This window comes from Manihot esculenta, chromosome 6 (genome assembly GCF_001659605.2).
Source record: "Manihot esculenta cultivar AM560-2 chromosome 6, M.esculenta_v8, whole genome shotgun sequence".
Lineage (NCBI taxonomy): Eukaryota > Viridiplantae > Streptophyta > Magnoliopsida > Malpighiales > Euphorbiaceae > Manihot > Manihot esculenta.
In genome coordinates this window covers 19,608,139-19,630,257 of record NC_035166.2, presented here as the reverse complement: position 1 = coordinate 19,630,257, position 22,119 = coordinate 19,608,139, and the positions used below count along the sequence as shown (strand labels likewise).

The 22,119-nt window shown below is 30.7% G+C and overlaps 2 protein-coding genes across 2 annotated transcripts; both read right to left on the bottom strand.

The window, feature by feature from the left end:
- Window positions 1-4,133: 4,133 nt before the first annotated feature.
- Window positions 4,134-9,357, bottom strand: LOC110617441. Its single transcript, XM_021760202.2, has 9 exons — window positions 8,883-9,357; window positions 8,480-8,658; window positions 7,864-8,042; window positions 6,855-7,139; window positions 6,698-6,756; window positions 6,562-6,598; window positions 6,395-6,466; window positions 5,579-5,900; window positions 4,134-4,763 (listed from the first exon to the last, which is right to left on the bottom strand). Exons 1-9 carry the CDS (start codon window positions 9,022-9,024, stop codon window positions 4,347-4,349), a joined length of 1,692 nt encoding a protein of 563 aa, XP_021615894.1. The 5' UTR covers window positions 9,025-9,357; the 3' UTR covers window positions 4,134-4,346.
- A 7,637-nt stretch (window positions 9,358-16,994) lies between these two features.
- Window positions 16,995-18,278, bottom strand: LOC110616490 (probable ribose-5-phosphate isomerase 2). The gene has a single exon (XM_021758866.2). It carries the CDS (start codon window positions 18,042-18,044, stop codon window positions 17,247-17,249), a length of 798 nt encoding a protein of 265 aa, XP_021614558.1. The 5' UTR covers window positions 18,045-18,278; the 3' UTR covers window positions 16,995-17,246.
- Window positions 18,279-22,119: the final 3,841 nt, after the last annotated feature.

Here is a 22,119-nt window from a genome sequence, read left to right as displayed (position 1 = left end):
AAGGGTAGGATCTCCACTTACCTCTTGAAGATCGAGAGGAGAGGCGATCCAAACTCGGAGATGGGAGAAATTGAGCTCCGAGACCTCCAAGCTTCAAAACTTCATTTTTAGCTCAAAATCTTCAAAACCAAGTTAAGACTTGTAAAAAACTTGAAGGACTTGAGGAGAAAACACAAGATCGAAAAAAAGGGGTGGCAGAGACTCACCTTGCCCGAAAATAGAGAGAGAAAACTCGCCCATTTTCGAACAGGGAGCCTTTTATAGGTGGCTGGCCAGACCACCTTCGGTGGCCAAAAGAGCTTCCGCAAGTCACCAACGTTCGGCGGCCGAACCTGAGTTTCTCCTCCAAAATATTTTCTTTCAAAACTCACTTTCTTTATTCATTAAAACCATAAAAACATGTTAAAACATTTATAAAAACATCTTTTTACCCTTCTAGAGGGCTTCGACATCCGAGATTCCGCCGGAAAGCAGGAATTCCGATACCGGGGTCTTGCCGGGTATTACAAATATCCTCTACATAATTTCTATTATGCTCAATCATAACCTTTATGATTGTTCAATTAAAGACAATGTTTGGTTATGTCAAAACATAACAGTTCTTATGTTGGAAAACTATGACAATCTCAAGTCAAAGAATTAAGACATAACTACTTTGAGATTCACTTATGAAAATAACCCATGTAGTTATCTCAGTGCGGGTCCATCCAATACTTTGTTCTCTAACAAGTATCTATGATTATTAAATTATATCAACATATACATAATCATCTCATGATTATCAATCAATAACCATACTAGTTATATTTTATTATTATTAACATAATAATAAGTAATCAGGGATGTTAATCATTATTATGTAACATGCAAACAAATAATAATGATAGTAAAACCTCTTTTATTAATAAGCAAAACGAAATATAAAAATGTCCAAAATAATGGTCTAGGGCAAATACACTAACAAAATGTCCATGGGTTCATAACCATAACTCGATAAAGATCCACAGGATGAAAGAAGCAGAAGAGGTATAGGCTACCATTCAGTTCTTGAATATTAACTCCTTCTTCAGGTCTCCACAACTTAGCTAGAGAAAAGGACATAGCATTGTAGTTTATTTTTCGATCTGAGGCAAGTCTACCCACTAGGCACGGAGTATAGTCTGTTTTCTCCTCTAATTTCCCTTATGCAAAAACGATTCCCTCCTCTGCATCTCCATCTACTGAGAGATTTGCCATGTCAACTGAAATTTTATCCTCTTCCATAACGTCAAAGCAAGAAAGAAAACAGAAAGAAAGAAAAAGGAAGAAACTTGTCAATAACAAGACAGACTTCTCATAATGGAGAAGACAGACCGATATATTTCTGCGCGCAGACTTTTTCAAGTCTATTAATTTTTGATATTTGAACTTTATAAAAGTGTAAAGTGTAATCATTTAACATTTTAAATTTAGAGTGCATGTAAATCACATCTGCACTTAAAATAGTTATACTTTTATAAAAATACTAAAGTTTATTTGAGTCGGATAACTCAGCCAAATAACTTGAAATTTTCAAAAGTATGAAAATCATTTATATTTAATTGACATTTCCTCCTTATTTTTCAAAAAATTGAAATTTTTTCTTCTCTTAATAAAAAGAAATAACTTACTTACTAAAAAAATAATATATTTAAACTAAATAAAACATAAATAACTGACTTTTTATATAAACGTCGATAATCAAATTATATATTTTATCCATTTTATATGCATTTGAACTCTTTATAGTCTTACATATTATATTCTAGCACCGACAATTCTTATTGATACCTAGTTCACTGTGAATCTAATATATAAATAAGTGGTCCCATTAATTTTCATGTAGGACCCATTGTATTTTGAGTCGATATGGATAAATTTTTCTCATTTATATTGATATCGTTGTTAGTTGGTAGTACAAGTAGATGTGTTGTGGTTGAACAAACCCTATCTGTACATGAGACGCATCAAAGATCACTGTTGTCTTCTTCTGCTAATAATGGAATGGAGATTCAAATATAGTCAAGTGATGATCAATGCAATATCCGTTATTACCTAAAAGTTTCTTCTTTTTCTTCGAAGCAACAACTGAACCGAATCAATATGGTTGATGCAGAGACGATTTGATTCATCCGTTGTTAATCAGAAAATTGCAGTCATCTGCAATTTTTGCAAATGCGTCCAAAATACTTGGGATCCATTCTCTCTGAGCTTGTTGGTTTATTTGGAGAACCTGAGACATTTGCCAGGGATGGTGAACCTGAGACATTTGCCAGGGATGGTGAGCCTGAGGTGCCATGCTTGCCACACTTGGCTGCGCCTTCCCAGAAATCTCTTGTCGTTGATTGCTTTGCCATGCCAACTCCGGCGTTTGTCCATGCTCACACCGACCTTCCATTATGGGCTTTGCTAAAATTCTGACCGTCCATAAGTCAAGAGTCTGATCATGAGAATCTCTTGAATCTCATTTCAGACCATCATGCAATGCTTTCAAGCACCTAATTTCAATAACTATTGCATGTATTTCAACCAGCCCATTTGAGGTCTTCTCCATGTAGCACAACCCAACTGCAAGCATTATGTTCTAAATTGCACTTGAGCCTCTTGCCATTGTTTTAAGGAAGCAACAGCCTGGGTAACAATAGCATACGGTGATGACACAACCTGCTGCCATCATTTTTTATTTCTTGCAAGCCACACCTGTGAACAAATCATCCCAACAGTAGCTGCCACCTCTGATGCTCCTTGAAATAGCTTTAACATTCCATCATGAAAATCAATCAAAGGATCATTGTCTAGAACAATACCAGCTCTCTCCAAACTGCAATTATACTCGGGCATTGAAACAAAGCATGCACCACAGTCTCAACCCCACGACCTGCCAGTTGTGATCTTGTAGACAAAATACCTCTGGCTTCTCTCCAAACAAAGTGTCGAACCCTTGCCGGGATATCCATATGCCAGATATAGTTTCAAATAGGTGAAAATGAGAACTCATCCGAAGGTAAAAAAGCTGGGCTAACAAGTGTATAGCCTGACTTAACAGAGTATTTTTCAGGAGGAGTCCAGAGCCAAATTAAGCAATCATCTCTATTGGAAACACCAAGTGGAATAGACATAATACTTTCAGCCTCCTCTTGACAAAACAAACCATTTACTAAATTCCCATCCTAGGTACCTGTATCATGTAAACGCAATTTATTGACTGTCCAATCTTCGAATCCTGGCACAACAAAAGATTGTGGATAGAAAGAAAATTGATTTTCTCACCTGAGCCAACTCGCCATCTAGAACCGGATATCAATCTCTCTTTAGCGAGTACCAACCCCTCCATATTAGTGATGGATTATGACCTTCAGTTGCACCCATTAAATCTCCCAGCGGAAAATATTTGGCTCTAAGCAGTGAACAAAGAAGGGCATTTGGAGATGACAATAATCTCCAAACCTGCTTACCTAAGAGAGTAGTATTCAAGCTTTGAAGATGCCGAAACCCAAGACCACCTTCACATTTCTTCTGACATAATCTATCCCAAGATAACCAGTGCATCCCTCTTCTATTATCTTAACCTCGTAAAAAAAACTAAAACAATAACATCAATAAAACTACAAAGATATTTAGATCCATCTCGGACTTTTCCAAAATTTTCGGTGCATTTTGAAGACTCCCATACCTCCCGTAGGCTCTGCTGTTTCTCTGAGCCTCTTCCGGCCTAGTATAGATCAACCTCTCACATTTCCCGACAGCAAAAAAAAAAAAAAAGAAAAGAAAAAGAACCTCTCACATTTGGGGTGTATGTATAGGTCTTGAGCGATGGCCTTGCATTTAGTTTCCTGCTAATTGGGGGAAGTCTTGAACAGGCTGGATTTTGGGAAGAATGCTCAAGTTGAGGGAAATCTTTTGCTTCAAGAATAATTTTGGTTGATAATTGACATGAATTGGACTTACAATAGCCTCTGTATTTGATGGCCACGACATTCTCCGCAAGTGAATTGTTCTTAGCTAAAGGTCGTATGGGGACTGATTACAATTATCAGCTGCAGAATAAATCAATAAAAATATTCAGCTACACCATTAAAAACCCAACGTAATGTAATGTAGAAGAGATCACAGCATCACAAATATAGTAATTTTTCATCTCATTTTTAACTTGTATTCACAAAGGAAACACATATTACTTCATCCCATACAATATAATACATGTGGTCACTATCCTATTACTCAAAATGGAACTTCGCCCCATCTTGGTATCTTCTCTTTCTACGCGATCCAACGAATAAAGATGAATATGTTTTGATTTCCTAATTTCGCTGAACTTCACTTGTACTTCACAATGATGCTTCATTGTTGCCGTTATGTCTTGAACTGGTCTTACTGCTCCTGCAGCTATTGATGCCTTTTATTGACAAGGGTATTTTCACAAACACTTCCTCCCTTTGGGGGTGGTTTGCATATAGTACCCACAGAAGGAGACACAGTAAAACTCCAACTGATATCAGGCCAAGTCCTGCATTTACAATTTTCAGATAATCTTCCAATGGAGGACAATAGTTCGAGGTGATCTCTTCGAAGGTGTCTCGCACAAATTTACAATCCTGGAGGCTCAGCAGAACTGGTGCATAGTACTCCAAAGCATAGCTTTCACTAACTGCTGCTACCAACTGCGCGTAGACCTCAGGGGTCACCCTACCAACAGTTGTGCACAGCCCAAATGGTGAAACCTTGCAAATGTAGTTCTCCCAAACCTGAGAATTTAAAAAACCAGTGAACTTCTATCAAAATTGCTCTATAAGTTGTCATGATTGGAGCATACAAATGTAATCCATGCAAAAACGAAAATTTCCATTTTGTCCTTTTGTTTTTTTCCCCATCTCTCAACATAATCCAGAAGAATTTCCAAAATCGGCAATTAAAATTGCAATTCCCCATCATGCAACTACAAGGATGTGTCAATATCAAATGCACCAGGAATCCAAACAAGAAGAGCATGTGGGCAAATATAAAGCTTTGAGTATGTTCAATTTCATTTTTCTTATTCGAGAAATATGTTGGGACAACCTTTCATCAACCTATATTTGTAACACTGATGCACTAGGAGGAGACTTCAGAAGTGATTCATCTCTCCCTTGGAACTAAGCTAACAATGAAAAGACATTTGATTACCTTTCCTCCATGGAAGTATGATACATATCTATCATGACCACACAATTCAAGTAGGGAAAAGAAAAGTTTTATCCTATCATCTATACCTAAGTCTTGCAAGGACCAATATATGAATGCTCACCCCAACTCTCATCTATTTATTTTCTTTACTGCCTATTGGTTCTGTAGCCAAGAGTTACGAATTTACATTTCAGGTTGTTCCGACAAACATAAACAAACATGGACTGGTATGTAGCATTAGCCTCTCTCTTCCCAACGTTCTGCAACTCAACATGTTAACCTGGTCCGTGGTGAGATTTTATTGATTAATCTTGAAGGGAAAAAAGCTACCAGTTACAGCTTTTATAAATGGCAAAATTAGAAAGATGTCCATATAACAAATAATTGATAGACATACCGCAGATGCATTACTCAAGGACACCTCTTGGGACCCACACTGACGATCTTGAAGCTGAGAGTCAAAGGGGTAACAAAGTGGAGGCATCGAAGGTCCAGACTGGTTGTAGTAATTGAACTCAGCCTGGGAGGGATTTGCATTGGCGAAGGTGTATATATATGTATTGACAACATTTACCATATCATTTATCACTTCTTTACTCTGGATGAGTGTCTTGTTTGTCGTACTCTGGTCAACACAAGGAAGGATGCTGCTAAGAGCATTCACTGCATGGGGATGATCTACCCATTCTTCCATGGCCATACAGGTATCGGAAATTGCACTGAAAAAAATTAACGGGAAAATTTTAAATCTTAGTAACTCAATGGGATTACTTGTTCTATAAATAGTAATTTCTCAATTAAAATAAAATACCGGATAGAAGATGCTTCTATGGATGTGTTGATTCGAAGAAAATAAATATTATTGATCATTTTTATGTGTACACGGAGTATCAATCAATTAACTTAAAAGAGTACAATATAAAAAGATGGACTATGGATAAGGTCATAGTTTGGGCCGAGTAAAACAGAATTATTATCTAGTGACCTGGAAAAGCTACATTTCATATACAAGACTCACAAATGAGAATATGACCACATAATTTTGCATAGCACGCTGCAGAAAATTCTTTGTATGTTGCATATGAAGGTGGTTTCAAAAAAAACCAATGCATAGCAAACCAAATTTTCAATTTACTAAAATTTCAAAATACATGAACAACAAATTCAGAAGAAAAAAAAAAAGAAATCTCTCCATAAAGGTCAAGAATCTTACTTGTTAAGAATTATAAAAACTCCACAAAGAGTGAATGTAATTGCCACCAGTAACCACCCACTCACTACAAATCTGGAACAGAAGTGCTTGTAACATTAGATACAGACATCAGAAACACTTGACAACTTTATGTCAGTATAATTACCATAGCATATTTATATACTTACATGTGAATAGCATGTCGGTGACCAAGGATAGACAGGACTGAAACAAAGAATGATTTAATGGTAAGAAGAAGTACATGAGGAGATTAATTCCAAGAAAACAAATTAAAAATAGATAGGTGTTTCTAGAAATACATACAAAAACCAAGCAGAGCCAGGATAAGCATTACTGCTGCCACAGTGATCAATGCTGATCGCCTACAATGTTGAAATCAAAATAAGTCCATGAACATCACAAGTATGAAAAAGATTACTGTGTTTTAATTTACCAACTACTAAGGATCTCAGATACTTACACAGCCTTGAACACTTTTACTATTTTTCCAGAATTTTCACTTGTCTTCTCTTGCAGTGTATTAGCTGCCGTAGTTAGATCTATAGTCAACTTATCAATATCATCCATGACATTAGAAGGAAGAAATACATGGGCCACATTGATGGTCTTCGCAAGTGAAAGATATTCTGTGACATTTCTCAGTGTTTCCACAGTGAAGTCTGACTGGTTCACAACATATTTCAGAGTATGCAAAGCTTCACCATGAAATTCATCCTGACCAACGGACAAAAGAATGCAACCAACCCTGAACAATAAAAAGGATTGGGTGTAAGAATCAAGTGAAGCTGTCAAGCCATTATCAGGAATAGTGAAGACATGCTCCATGATAAGACAATTGGGGAATGAAGTATAAAAGGTAATAGCAGATAAATAAAATCAAAATAAGGTGCAAAAATGCAAAAATACATGAATCACCAGAAAACAAGTGAAAAATTGGGGATGAATGGCATTATGGATATGTTAATTTGTTCACATCCATCCAAAACAAAAGGCATAAACTTGAAATATTGTTAAAACTTTAATAAGTTTATGCAACTGAAGTAATTCCATAATCTGAAGAAATGACTGGTCAAATATCAAAAAACAATTCTCAAGTTTCAGAATCATTCGTACAATGAGCTCATAAATGTAGATTCTGTTTTAGTTATTAAGAACTTCAACTATGGCCAGAGGGCTTCTGTAGCACTGCTGCCACATTTCACAACCTCCTTGGTTGTCCCTCCTCCCTACCTCGTAATAGAAGTAATAACCAAACCTAACTAAGCCAAGGGGGAGCAAATTCCTAGCATTAACCCAACTATCAATAAAAAGTTCTAACATTTTTAGAGAGAGAGAGAGAGAGCAAAAAAATTAATCACTCTATGAAATTATATATGCAAAACCAACAGAGAAAAATTTTTTAAAAATAAATAAATAAATAAGTCAAGCAAATGTTACAATGATAGAGATCAAGTTTTAAAGATTATTACGCTGCAGCACATGTGAACACTATAAGCATTATGAGACAAATCCTCTGAGATCTATCTGATCCTTTGCCTTTAATGTTAATTCTCCATCGGCAACAATAGCGTAGTGCAAGGGCCAATCCAAATGAGAAAAACCACAGGATAGCCAAAATAAAACCAGCAGCACCTGTGAAACCAACAGACTGCAGATACACCAGTCAAACAAACTACCAAAAAAATATAATAATTTGAAGTACGAGCAAAGAATGCTAGCCATCTACGACGAAAATAAAAGACAAAACTAAAGCACAAGCACACGATTTTCTACAAGAAATCTCACAAAGCATATGTTCAACCTTCTAATTCATGAGAAAAAAAAAGGCAAAAGAATGGTCTTGGGTATTATTCAAGGGGAAAGAATAAAGAATCTTAGTTTCCCACTCTGGAGAAAGCTAGCAGGTTCATTCAAGCAATTTCTAGCCCAGGAGCTAGTACCATTAATGTGTAGCATCTGCAGTGCACTCAATTGGTGAATATTTTCATTAAGTTGCATAGTATTTGATGAAAATTCTTTTCTATTTCGTGATCCAACATTCACAATAAGAGAATTATAACAGAAAGAACAAAATGCAAGACTTACAGCCCAGTAATGGCGACTGGTGATATCCCAACCACCCCGATAGCGCTTAAACCCATGAAGAATGTTGGGTCGATTTGTCCTCTTAGCTGCCAACACTAGCGTGCTATCGTCAGAAGGCCCTGGTGCTTCTGCAGCAGCCTCTGACATCCCATTTCCCCATGGCCCCAAATTCTCCTGTCCTGAAAAATAAATAAACAAAAAAAAAAAGGAATAACTACCTGAAAAACCCAACACTACTATTCAGATAAATTCAGCAAAACAGTTCATTTTCCAAAATCAGGCATAACATAAGTAGAAAATCAACAAAACCCAGAAGGCGAAATTACGGGGAAAACACGTCAACATCAATCAGATTACCAATACTATATCAAGACATGAAATTGAACACATTCTATAAACAAACCTAAGAAAAACTTGAGAGGATCTCTGGAGACCCTGCCATTCTGAGGCAGAGCTGAAACTGAGCAAAAACAGCAGAAGAAAACAAAAGCAACGGCAACCCAAAAAGAAAGAGGAAAAAAGAAACTAAATCTCGCAATCCCCATTTTACACAGCTTTCTCACCACCACCGCAAATCAAGTAAACCCATTCCCAAGGATCTAAGTCACACTGTGTCTCTCTCTCCAAATCTAAGGAAGAATCAAAGCAAAGCAGAGAAGCAAGAAACAGAGAAAAGAAAGAAGAGGATAGAGAGAGAGAGAGAAGTGTTAGTGTGAGAGTATGATTCAGTCATTGGAGTCTTATAAGAAGAGGAAGAAAGATCATGGAAATGGTCCCTGATTTGCAGCAGAAAAGGTGACTCTCACATGGGAGAAGAGAGAGAGAAGAAAAAGGCGGGTGTGATTAGTATCAGTAAAGCACAGCTTAATCAGCTGCTCTGCTATTAGTTGAGTGTATTAAGCAAGCGCTTTTCTTTTATGTGCAATTTATTATTATTATTATTATTATTTTATTATTAGTTAATAATATAATTAACTTGCACATGCTCACTAACTACTCTTCCTTTTACTATGATTTTTTTTTTATAAATTATTTTTTCTTTTTACAATTTTTCACTAATTTATTTATATTTTTTATAATTTTTTAATAATTAATTTAAAATATTAAATATTATTTTTAAAATTATTGTAGAATTGAGCGTACGCAGAGAGACAGACGGCACGGCTGTACACTTCTATGTTTACTTGCCGTCTGATTCAACGTGGATTCAAGACTTGTAAGTCACAGTGATTATACTATTTTACGGTGAGGTGCACTTTATCTAAGCAACACGTTACTCTCAAATCGTTAAGAAGTAAATGCGCTATTATGCTAGTGATAGAGATAAGGGCCCCACACAGGATTAGCTGATTTGATTTGATCCGCGTTTTATAAGCACGTCAGATCCGATGGTCGCTGTTGATTGCATTGTCGTGCCTACATTTACTTGTCGATTTTTTATTATCTTCTTTTTTACTGTTGTCAAACAGACATGTGGGGCCACCTGGAGCCCCAATAAAGTCAATCATTTACGCACCGGCTGTGGGCCCTGGATATCACCAAGAGACCATGTATGAAAAGCCGGGCCACCGTTTTGCGTCTCTGCCACCTATGCGACGCGCATTATCCGCGGAGATTTAGCCGCTCATTTGCTCAGTCCTCAATTTTAAACGTCGCCGTTTTAACATTTATTGTGGTCTGTAACTTTTTTACTCTATGGCGTGCTTCAATTCCATTTCTCTATTCTATTTCTCAAAATTATGTAAACTTTAATTTTTTTTGTTTATTTTATTTCAATAAATTCTAAAATTTATTTGTTTTTAAAAGTCAATTATATAAAATTAGTTATAATAAAATTCAATATTCTGTCAAATCTAACATTTTAAATTACATTATCAAACATTGTAATTCATTTCAAATAAACTATGATTGAAATTTATTTTATTTTTTTCACAATGTTTTTTTATTGGTATTTAAAGCCTTATGAGAACAATACATTGAACGGCGAGAGTGGTTGGACTCGATTTTGAAATCTCAAAATTAAAATTTATCTCTTGACCAATTAAATTAGATATTTTAAATGATTTTAATTAAATTATTTAAAATATATAAGGAAAATAATTAAATTAACTAAGCATTCACACTATGGTAGAGTTAAATTGACCTTTAAATTAAAATTATTATTAAAATAAAATAGTGAAAAAGTAATATTGTCGATAATATTATAGTTTAAAATTAGGAATTTATGCACAATTTAATATTTTCATGCACATTTAGATAAAAAATAGTTTTTATTAATTAGTTTGTATGAGTACTAAAAATATTAAAAAATATAAAAAATAATTTATTGTAAAATATTTTTTGAAACAAATTCATTTCGATTCAAAATATTGGTTTTTACATATAATACTATAACATTTTTAATATTTATTTTAAAATAGATTTTAATTTAATAATAATAAATTCTTATATATGTGTAAAATTATAAATTTTTTTATCGATATTATTGATTTGCATGTTAACATGGTGATGTAGTCTCTCCATCGTTCTTTCTTCAAATTTTGATTTTATTTTGTTTAAATAAATTATTTTTTAGAAAATTTACTTCTGTAGAACTAATTTAACTAAATCAGAAAACATTACTTCTCTTTTAATAAAAAAATTACTAATCAAATAAATATAATTTTAATATTTCTTATAAATTTTAAAATTTTGAACTAAATTATTTTAATCAAATAAAGTCTTAATACTATGTCGCTGTTGCTCAGTTATCCTCTCTCGACCATCGGCTCAAACTCAACTTCTTCATAACCTAGCAAAAAAAGCTTTTATTCTTTTAACTTTCCCACCCACTTTGTCCATTTTTTCTAAAGGGTTTGAATGTGAAGAGCATGTGTTGACACGTGATTTTCGAAGTAATCCTTTGACGAAGATTTCAGTTTGCACATGTTTTGCAAATCTTTAATTTGTTGATATATGTGGATTTGAGTTGTTTAATTTTAAACGAATAACAGAGATTATTGAAAATTTATGAGAGATAGAGGTTTTTTTTTTAAAAAAAAATATTAATAATATAATTAATTTATATTGAATTCTTATATTTTTATAAATAATGTTTTTAGTGTACTTTAATTTTAATTTACATATGATTATGCAATGGATCAATTCAAATACAAGAGAGAATGTTAAAATGAATAATACTTGGACATTCACATCTAATTAATTTCCCGACAGCAAGTTGTGTACCTGTCCGAAATTCGGTTTTGAAGCCCAATAATACTGAAAAATATTCGGTGTTTATTTCATTTACGTCTGTTCTGCAATAATTGTTATCTTGAAGGATTTTTTTTCTATATTGTTATGGCTTTAAGAATTTTAAATTAATATTAACTCTTATTAATTTTTATGTTATTTAAATAAATTATTATACATTTTTTTAAATAAAAAAATTATTATTTTCTTTTTATAGTATAATAAAAGTATGACTATTAATTTTTTTATTTTAAAAAGTATATTAATTAATATTTTCATTAATTTTAATCGTTAAGTATTTTATTATTTAATTTTTATAATTTTAAAAAATATATTAGTTAATCTCTCATATTTTTAAAATAAATTTATTTATTAGTCTTTTTATATAAGATATATTTTAATATTTTTTAATATTTAACTGCTAAAATTAATGAATAACTTAATTAGTAGATTTTGTAAAAGATTTAAAATATTTTTAATATAATTTTTTTTAAATAAAAAGATTAATTAATGAGTTTTTCATCCACATAAATTAAATAATTATTTTTATGGAATGAATAAAATTTAAATAATAAATATTAAGCAAAAGTAGTAATAAAAAAAATATTGAATATTTTTAAAGGAAGTAGAAAAAAAAAAAAAAGGTTTATAAGAAAGTAATTAGAGGATAAATAATAGAGAGGATCACTATCTAAAGATGCGGGTGGGTGGTGTCATTTTCCATCTCAAAGCAAAAATCTACAAAAATTTCATTCTTTAAATCTTTCATTCTTTTTGGGTAAAGTCATGTGTTTCTTTATTCTCCCTCATTTTTTTATTGATTTTTTCGGCAGAAACCATTTTTAGTTGAAAAAATTATTTTTTAGTCCCTGAGGTATAGCATAATTCATGGATTTGTCCTTCTATTTTTAGAATTTAACACTTTCGTCCTTGAGTTTTAATTCTGTCAAAATTCAAGGTCTCTCCATCAAAAAATTATGTTAAGTCAATGATTTTCACTTGGTCAAAAGCTAGAGAATAAATATAATTCTAAAAATACCCTTATCAATAATAAAATGAGAAATTACTATTTAATCCCTATAGTATAAAAAACTCGTTATTTAATCCTTCAATTTTGAAAAATATATTAAAATATCCCTGAGATTTTAAAAAGTCTACTAGTCCTCTATTAATTTTATCACTAAATATTTTATGATTTAATCCCTATAGTTTAGAAAAAATTATTAGTTGATCCCTCAAATTATTAAAAAATTTACTAATTAGTCCCTCCATATCAGGGATATTTTAGATTTTTTTTACAATACTTAATGACTAAAATTAATGGAAAAACTAACTAGTAGACTTTTTAAAATGTTAGAAATATTTTAATGAATTTTTCAAATGGCGAGCAGTGATCGACAGCGAATGACATCACAAAAGTAATTTATATTGAGTTTTAACTTTTTATTCTTAATAATTTAAATTTTATATATTTTAATTTTTATTATCTTTACTGAATTTAAATTTTAAATTTATTGAAATTTTTATTTATTTATGGAGATTGAGTTTGAGATTTTCTTTCTTGAATTTTGATGAAATTAAATTTCAGGGATTAAAGTGTTGAATTCAAAAAATAGAAGGGCAAATATATTAATTATATAATATCTTAGGGATGAAAACGTATTTTTTCCTTCAATTCTTTAAGAGAGGAACCTATAAATTTGTAAGAATTAAATTTCAGGGATTAAAGTATTGGATTCTAGAAATGGTAGTTCGGTCATTTTTTCTGTCACTAACGGCATTTTTAATGGAAAGACCTCTAATTTTGACGGAATTAAACCTCATGGATGAAAGTGTTGGGTTCTAAAAATAAAGAGACGAATTCGTTAATTATGTTATATCTCAGAAACTAAAAAGTAATTTTTCCTTTTTAGTTTGATAGTGAGGTTATAGTCCAAAGTGTATAGAAGCCTACGAAATAGCGTAGGTGTAATTTTGTAGGGTTTCATTTGAAATGCACAAAAATTGAATGATTAAGCTACTAATTTCTAAGATTATTGCCTTAATAGGACAAAAATAATAATTATTAAATAATAAATATTAATATTTTAACTCAATTTTAAAAAAAAAAATACTTCTAACGTTGATGTAGTTAATAGGAGAGGAAGAGGGGAGGCCCAATTAGTGTGGTAAGGTGAGAGTAGAGAGTTGAATATGCAGCGATCAATAATGGTCATATGTAAAATAATTTAATAATAGGCATTGTACCGTCTGATTAATGTATCCATACGCCTATAATTGAGTTGTGCCCATCTTCTGTTTTTTTTTTTTGCAAATTAGTTTAATTAATCATAAAAGTCTTACTAATTAAATTAAATTATTATTATTTAAGAAATTAATGTTGGCTTCTGACTGCTAAAGTGAAGCAGCTGCTGGCCAATGGCTAATCAAATTGTCGTTCTAAGTGTAGTATAGTGGGTGCCTTGTATGAAGAATTCTGGGGCACGCTGCTTCATGAAAGGAACTGAAATTCAGAGTTTTGAGTAAAAATAAATAAATAAATCTTAATATTCTCATAGTTTGTATTATAAAATTTTAAATATTTAATTTCATTTATATATCTTTTGTTTAAATTAATCAAAATATTTTAAAAAAAAAAACTCAATTTAACTCAAAAATCAATTTTTAGTAATTTTTTAAAAGATTTAGTTCAATATTCAATTTTCTGTATTTTTGTGCACTTTTTAAATTAAAAAATATAAAAATTATTTTTAATTAAATTAAATTTTAAGTAGATGCCTTAAGCTGTGAGGAAAAATAAAATAAATGCTGCAGTCCAAAAACGTGCGTGTGCACTGGAGTACCATATCTTGCCTTGACAGGTCGTCTATACTATAATATACTTAAATACAATATAATTATGAATGAAAAAAAAAATATATGTTATTAAAATATCAATGTAGTTTTTTTTTTAAATACATAATCAAACGGTTCGACTCATAAGTCATTAAATGAATAAATTTAAATTAAATCATACTAATTTATTAACTTATTTATAAATATATTAATTTACTCATTAATATTAAATAATAAAATATTTAACTATTAAAATTAATAAAAAAATTAATTAATAAATTTTTTAAAACGTAATATCATTTTAGTGTATTTTTTAAAATTAAATTACTGACTACTGCATTTCTCCATTACATACACACTAAATAATAAATTTGTCTAAATTTTATATTACTTTTACTAATATATTCTTTACTAATTTTGTTGTTACTAGATTATTTTTAGAACCAATCAATCAATTCTATATTTTCAATATATATATATATATACAGTGGCGGAGCCAGGAGTTTCCTTTTGGTAGGGCACCGGCTACGCCGCTGCGACACCTTCATCCCCTTCAAAGCATTTTTCGGTCGCCGGTACGGCACGTACTCCCTTTACCGTACCTTCCCTCCGCCCCTATATATATATATATATATATATGGATATTAAGAGGTTAAAATTCACTATAATTTAAAAGGGTAAAGAAAATCTATTTTAAAAAAATTAAATCTAAATAAGGAAATAAAACTATTTTTCTCAAATAAATAGAGATAAAGTAAAAAAATATATTTAAAATTTCATTAAAACAATCATAGATATAGAAAAATTTTATCTAAACTCTTGAATTCAAGACACAATGTATACCCATAAATATAAATATTGGATTCATTATAAACCAAATTAAAAATAAAAATGTAGAGCTTATGAGGAGAAAAGACTATAGAAGTGATAAAGGGGATTCCAATTCAAGAAGAAAGTAAAATTAGAATAAAAAGAAGGATGATTTTCTTCCTCCTATCTATCATAACCCTTTTGCAATTGTGTCATTGTCCACTTTCTTACCTTATGCATTAAGTTTCAAAGCCTGTGATAATAAGAGCTCAGTACAACCACCTACTTACAACTTTAAAGAAAAAAAATATATAATTTCATTGGAAAACTACTGGCCCTTTCTCAAACTAAATGGGCTAATTTACTTTTATTTCCTTTTTCTGCAGAGCCCATTTACATATATTTATATTTCTCAGCCCAGAATTGCCTGCTTAAATTCGATTACCATTGTAGTTAGCCTTGAAAGCAGAAGCCTAGAAATAGCAACGGCGTCGTTTAACAGATTTATGAATAACAGGTTGATGAAACCAAACCTCTATTATTTGGTTTTTACGGCCCTTTCCCAACTGATGAAGAAATAGTTCTTAAAATTTCCGTAACATATATTAGATTTAACAGTAATTTAGTTTGTGGAGATCATGTTTCACCATATATTCTCACACTCAAATCTGAAATTAGCAAATGGCTCTAAAGTTCCTCTTTAGGATCCTGGAAATTTATATGATGTGTAAGAAGAGATGTTCAAGAACTTGGAAAGCAAAAACTTAAAAGCAAGCAAATCATGAGACCAGGGACCATCCATATCTTCTCCAGATGAAGCCAAACATTTCAGAGAAATGAATACAAGATAAATAACACAATTAAGATGGCAGGGCGGGTTTATGAAATCTAAAAGAATGAGGGACAAAAAAACCAAAAGGGTTTAGCTGCAAGGTTGCAAGCGAAAGTTAGATACTGTTATTAAAACCTCTCTCAGTATTCCCCTATAAAGAGATGCAATGCAATCTTAATTCAGCCCTTTGCCTCAAAACTTCCTTCAAATGGACACTGACAAACACACTATATAAAGGTCCACTTCTGTAAGCTGAACTTGCTGTCCTTCTGGTTGTATCAGTGTGTCCCAACTCAAAAAAAAAAAGAGAAAAATTTCCAAACCATGCCTATCAAATGCACAAATTCTCTAGAACAAAGCATTACACAACTGACAAAGGTAACTGGAGTTAAGGAATTCATTCAAGCCTTGACTCATGGTCACTTAGTTTCTCTGGCTGCTACATACTTGTAATAAAAAAACAGCTCCTTTAGGGTCTAAATATAACCACTAACAAGAAAGCTATAAACAAGAGCAATAGGGGGGGGGGGGGGGGGGGGGAAGACAAAACACGGGGGCATTGCACCTCAGAGGTAAAGAACACGGCCTTCACTCCCCATCCTGCAATCTAATATCAGGAGCTTAAAAAAAAAAAATCAACCAACACATGAGAACCAAATGAGCTGACAAGCATATTTTGCTAATTGACCATAGATACATTTGAACGGAGCTACAGTTGCTGTATTGAATAGAGACTCAATGAAACAATGTTTAATCCAGTCAATTCAAACATGAGAAAATGTATCAAGTAAACCAGAGAGCATCCAATTAAACAGAAGCTAAATTTTATATTGAAAAGAAGAGGATACATGGCGGCTGACTCGCCTTAAGCTGACTATTCAGCCACCAACAGAATTCTAAAAGCTCCTGATGTTCTTGCTAAAATTTTCTGACCAAAAACTATGGAAAATATCTCCTCATAATAGATGTCAATACTGTTACAATAACCAGTCAAAAGTCTCCCAATTTGATTAGTAATCAATGCTTTTTTTTAGTGTATTGTTAAATACCCATCTCAATCTACTTGTTCTTGATGGTGACTCCAAGCTCACCTGCAACAATAACAGTAGTTGCCATACCAAGAAACATTCCATGTTCCACAACCCCAGCTAGCCTCAGAATAGCATCGCTAGAAGCCTTTAAATCACCAATATCCTTTTTAAAATACAAGTCTATAATGTAGTTCCCATTATCAGTAACAAATGGCTCACCATTTTCGTCGCCATTAGTCCTCAACTTGGCCATGCAACCTGCGTAATCAAACAGCTGTTGAAGCCTTTCTTGCGTGAATTTCCAACAGAAAGGCACAATTTCAACCGGCATTGCTCCACTTGCTCCTATATGAGGTATCAATTTGGACTCGTCTACAATAACTACAAACTTCTTGCATGCACTTTCAATCATTTTCTCTCTGAGTAAAGACCCACCTCGACCCTTGACCAAATTGAGATCGCCGTCCACTTCATCGGCACCGTCGATAGCTAAATCGACGATGGGGTGGGAATCAAGATCAGACAAAGGAATGCCAAGAGATAAAGCTTGTTGGTGGGTCTTTTTGGAAGTGGGTATGCCAATAATGTTGTTCAATTTGCCTTGGCGTAAGAGATCAGCAATACGGTCAACGGCGTGCTTGGCGGTGGAGCCAGTGCCGAGGCCAATAACCATGCCAGACTGGACAAACTCGACGGCTTTGTAAGCTGCAATCTTTTTGAGCTCGTCTTGGGTGAGGACTACTTGGGGTGGTGAGGAGAGAGGAGACAAAGGGCCTCCCTCCATGGGCAGCTCTGATCCAAGAAGAGGAGGACAAGGGATAGCCATTTTCTTTCCTCTGAAACAAATGAATAAATAACAAGGGGGGAAAGAAGAAGAAGAAGAAACAGGTGGAAGGAAAGAGAGGGAGAACGTCACAAGGGGCTTTATGTGTGGTAGAGAGCAGAGATTAGAGAAGGAGATAGAAAAAGAGAGAGATGGAGGGAAAGATAGGCTTTGTGTGCAGGGGAGACGAAGGAATGGGGTTGTGGCTTTATAGAAGAGAAGGAAGGAAGGAAAGCGATGGAAGTACCGTGGTCCTGAGGGAGGAAGGAAGGAAGGAAAGAGATGGGAGGAAAGGGTTTCCAAAGGTATGGCAATTTTGATTGGAAGAGAAAATTGGCGTATTTCACGCGGTGGAAAGAAGCCGATTCCTCCCTCCTATAATTATTTAATTAAGAAAACTTCACTACTTAAGAATAAATTCATTAATTAATTATTTAATTTTTAAAATATATTAAAATATTTTTAAATTTTTCATATAAATTTTTATTTATTAATTTCTCAAATTTTATAAAAAATTTACTAATTAATTTTTCAATATTAAAAATATTTTAAATTTTTTATATTATTAACTGTTAAAATTAATAAAAAAATTAATTAATAAATTTTTTAAAATATTAGAAATATTTTAATATATTTTTTAAAATTAAAAAATTAAAAAATTTTTTATATTATAAAAATTAAATAATAATTTTTTATTTAATTAATTAATATTTTTAAAAAAATTATTATTTAATTTTTTAATAAATTAATTTTTATATTTTCAAAATCTATTAAAATATTATTTATCTTTTCTCTACATTAATAAAATAATTCTTCCATCTTATTTTTATTGAAAATAAATAAAAAACAAAAAAAATCTAAAATTCAATTTTACTTTCAATAAACCCTCTTCTTCTCCTTTAATAATCTAATTATTTCTTTTTTATTCATTTTTATCAATAATTACATTTTTAAATTTTAATTTTTTTAGAAAAAAGTAATTTAGCTTTTTGATGTATTTTTAACCGCATAAATAACTTAGACATTATTAGACATCATGAGATATTAGAAAAAACTTGACATTATCATATAAATTTTAATATTTTTCTTTATTATTATTTTTTCTAATATGCAAATAATAATTACTTAACTAAATTTGTAATAAAATTTATTATAAAAGATAGTATAAATTCACTAATTAATAGTATAATCAATTTGAGAGGTGCATCTGAATAAATTTGAAAAATCTCAGATTTTACTCTCTAATCCTCACTTTCCGATTCAAAAAAAATACTATAATCAATTTGGAGATAATAAGTATCTCAAATAAAATTTAACTACCATATAAGTAATATTATTTGTAAGAATCTGAGACTATATATGTGAAATGTGAGATAAATATAAAAGTTATAAATATAAAAAATTCGTACAATTGAAACTCTTATTTCTCACAATACTACAAATAGCAAACTACAAAAAGTAGCATAGCAGAATTCATTTCACATTTTAAATATTGAAAGTACATATTATAGGCTAAGTGAATCACTACCAGCACAATATGTATTTTTCCACTATAACCGAGAAACATTAAATTCGCATAGCAATACCATGTATAGTCCTACTTGAATTATCTATAGCCACTGCAACAATAGCATAAGACGAAAACTGATAATTTCATATTATTACATCACAATTAAATTTGATACATTCCACAAGAGAACACCAAATTATAAGTAAACAAGATTTAAATGTATTAGAGGGAGAATTAATAAAAACTAACACTCTGGTGTAACAAGTCAAAATCAATGGAGATATAATATGATGTAGCAATTGAATTGGATAAACTTAAAAGCACTCTTTTTTTTTTATATAGATATGTCATAAAGTAAGTGTAATTAAAGTGAATAACCAAGAGTCCTCTATGTTCAACCAAAATCTTACCGGTAATGTCTTCCACTATATTATAAAATTAGAAAATCACATAGGATCACATTTACAACCACAAAAACTAATATGTCATATCACACTAGCATGTGAACACTTGAAAAAGTATATTATAAAATTTCAAATGAAAATCGATAAATAGAGCACACAGTATCATGTAAGATACTTTGATAAACTAAATTTACAGATACTAACAATACATTCTGAAAAAATCACTGAAAAAATTTTTTCAATCTAAGAGAAATTTAAAGATATCATATGATCTTCCATATACATGGTTGGATTGGGTAATTGAAGAAGAGGAAAATGCAATCATCATTTACTGTGCAAATGATTCTTGATATAAAGAGTTAGGCAGAAGCTACCTCCTAAACAATGTTTTTTTTTTCCTTTTCTTTTTTAAATGGTGGAAAAAGCTATGTGAAATAATTGATAAAATAAATTCAAATTATTATATAACATTTAAGTGAGTCTTAGATATAATTAAACTTAAAAAAAACCAAAATTATTTAGTGCTAATTACAAAATCTAAACGGTACTGTAGAATTTCAACTTAAATATGTTATTTTAATTTGATAATTTAATATTAAATATTTAATTTTAATTTTATACCGTCAATTATAAAAAAAAATGTTCCTCGCCTTCTCACCGACGCCTATTGTCTTTTATTAAGTTGTTCGAACTTGAGGTGGATGGGATACGCGGCGGATATAGTCAATATAAAATTATTTTTTTATTAATAACTTTCATGTGAAAAATAATATTTTTTAAAAAATTTTAATCAATAAAATACATAAAAAAATTGTAAATATTATTATAAAAAATATTTTTTATTAAATAATTTCTTATATAAATAAGTATATAAAATTTAAATCCGATCAAACTCTAAGATTAATTTTTAAATTTAAATATATTTTAAATTTACTTATACATGATAGGTCCATATTCAAAATTACTCAATCTATCATATCTAAATATATTTATAATTAAAAAATTTATTAATTAGTCACTTAAATTTTTAAAAGAATTATTAATTAATTTTTCTATAAATATTTATTTTTTTAATATTAACGAATAAAATTAATAAAAAAATTAATTAAATAAAAATTTTAAAATATTATAAATATTTTAATATATTTTTTAAAATAAATTAATTAATTAGCAAATTTTACTGTATCAGCACTAAATAATAATTTTTTTTATTGTTTTTTAAAAAAAACATATTCTTGAGAAAGTGAAGATGTTATGCGCTCACTTTCAATGGTTCATGTTTATTTTGCTTTTTAGTATGATTGTGCTGTCTGCTTCATTTCTCTCCCTACTTATCATATCTACCACCTTTTCACTTTTCAACTTTTTTTTTGTTTTTACATTATTTTTTTAAAAAGATTCTAACATTATATAATATTTTTTAATTAACTTTAATTAAAATTTAATTTACGATACAACTAATTAAACATGACTATTTTTTCTTTATTGATCACTTCCATTATTTATAAGTTAAGGTTTGACCGGAAATGAAATAACATAATAAATTTAAAAATTATAATCGAATCAAATCAAGTCGAATTTTAATAAATTTAAACTCGATTAGAAAATAAATTTAAAAATTTATCATTTCAATTTTAATATTAAATTATTTATAAATAACAATAATTTTTAAATGTCATCAGAAATATAAATATAAACATCATATTACGAGATATAAATTAAACTATAAATTGCGCTATCACAAAATATTATATATAAATTAAACTATAAATTACACTATTATGAAATACTATGTTGATGAAATACTATTTTGACCATTGAAGTATAAATTTTAAAATAAAAATGAATGAACTGCAATTTTTTTATTATTTTTCCTATATTTTATGAATTTTCAAAATATAATAGTTTAGAAAAAATAGATTTCTTTTAAAACAATTAAAATTAAATAGTTATACGTGTATCAAATATTAATTGCAAAATATGTAAAATAACAATTAATTTTTTGTGTGAAGCCCAGGTGTCAATGGATGGATGGATGGATGTGGGTGGAAGAGGAAGAGCAAGCAACTTGCACAAGGAATAGCGACCTCAGATGAAGAGACAAAGACCAAGTTGGACTTGTACCTAGAGATACGTTTGAAATTTGAATACAAATTGGCCATCT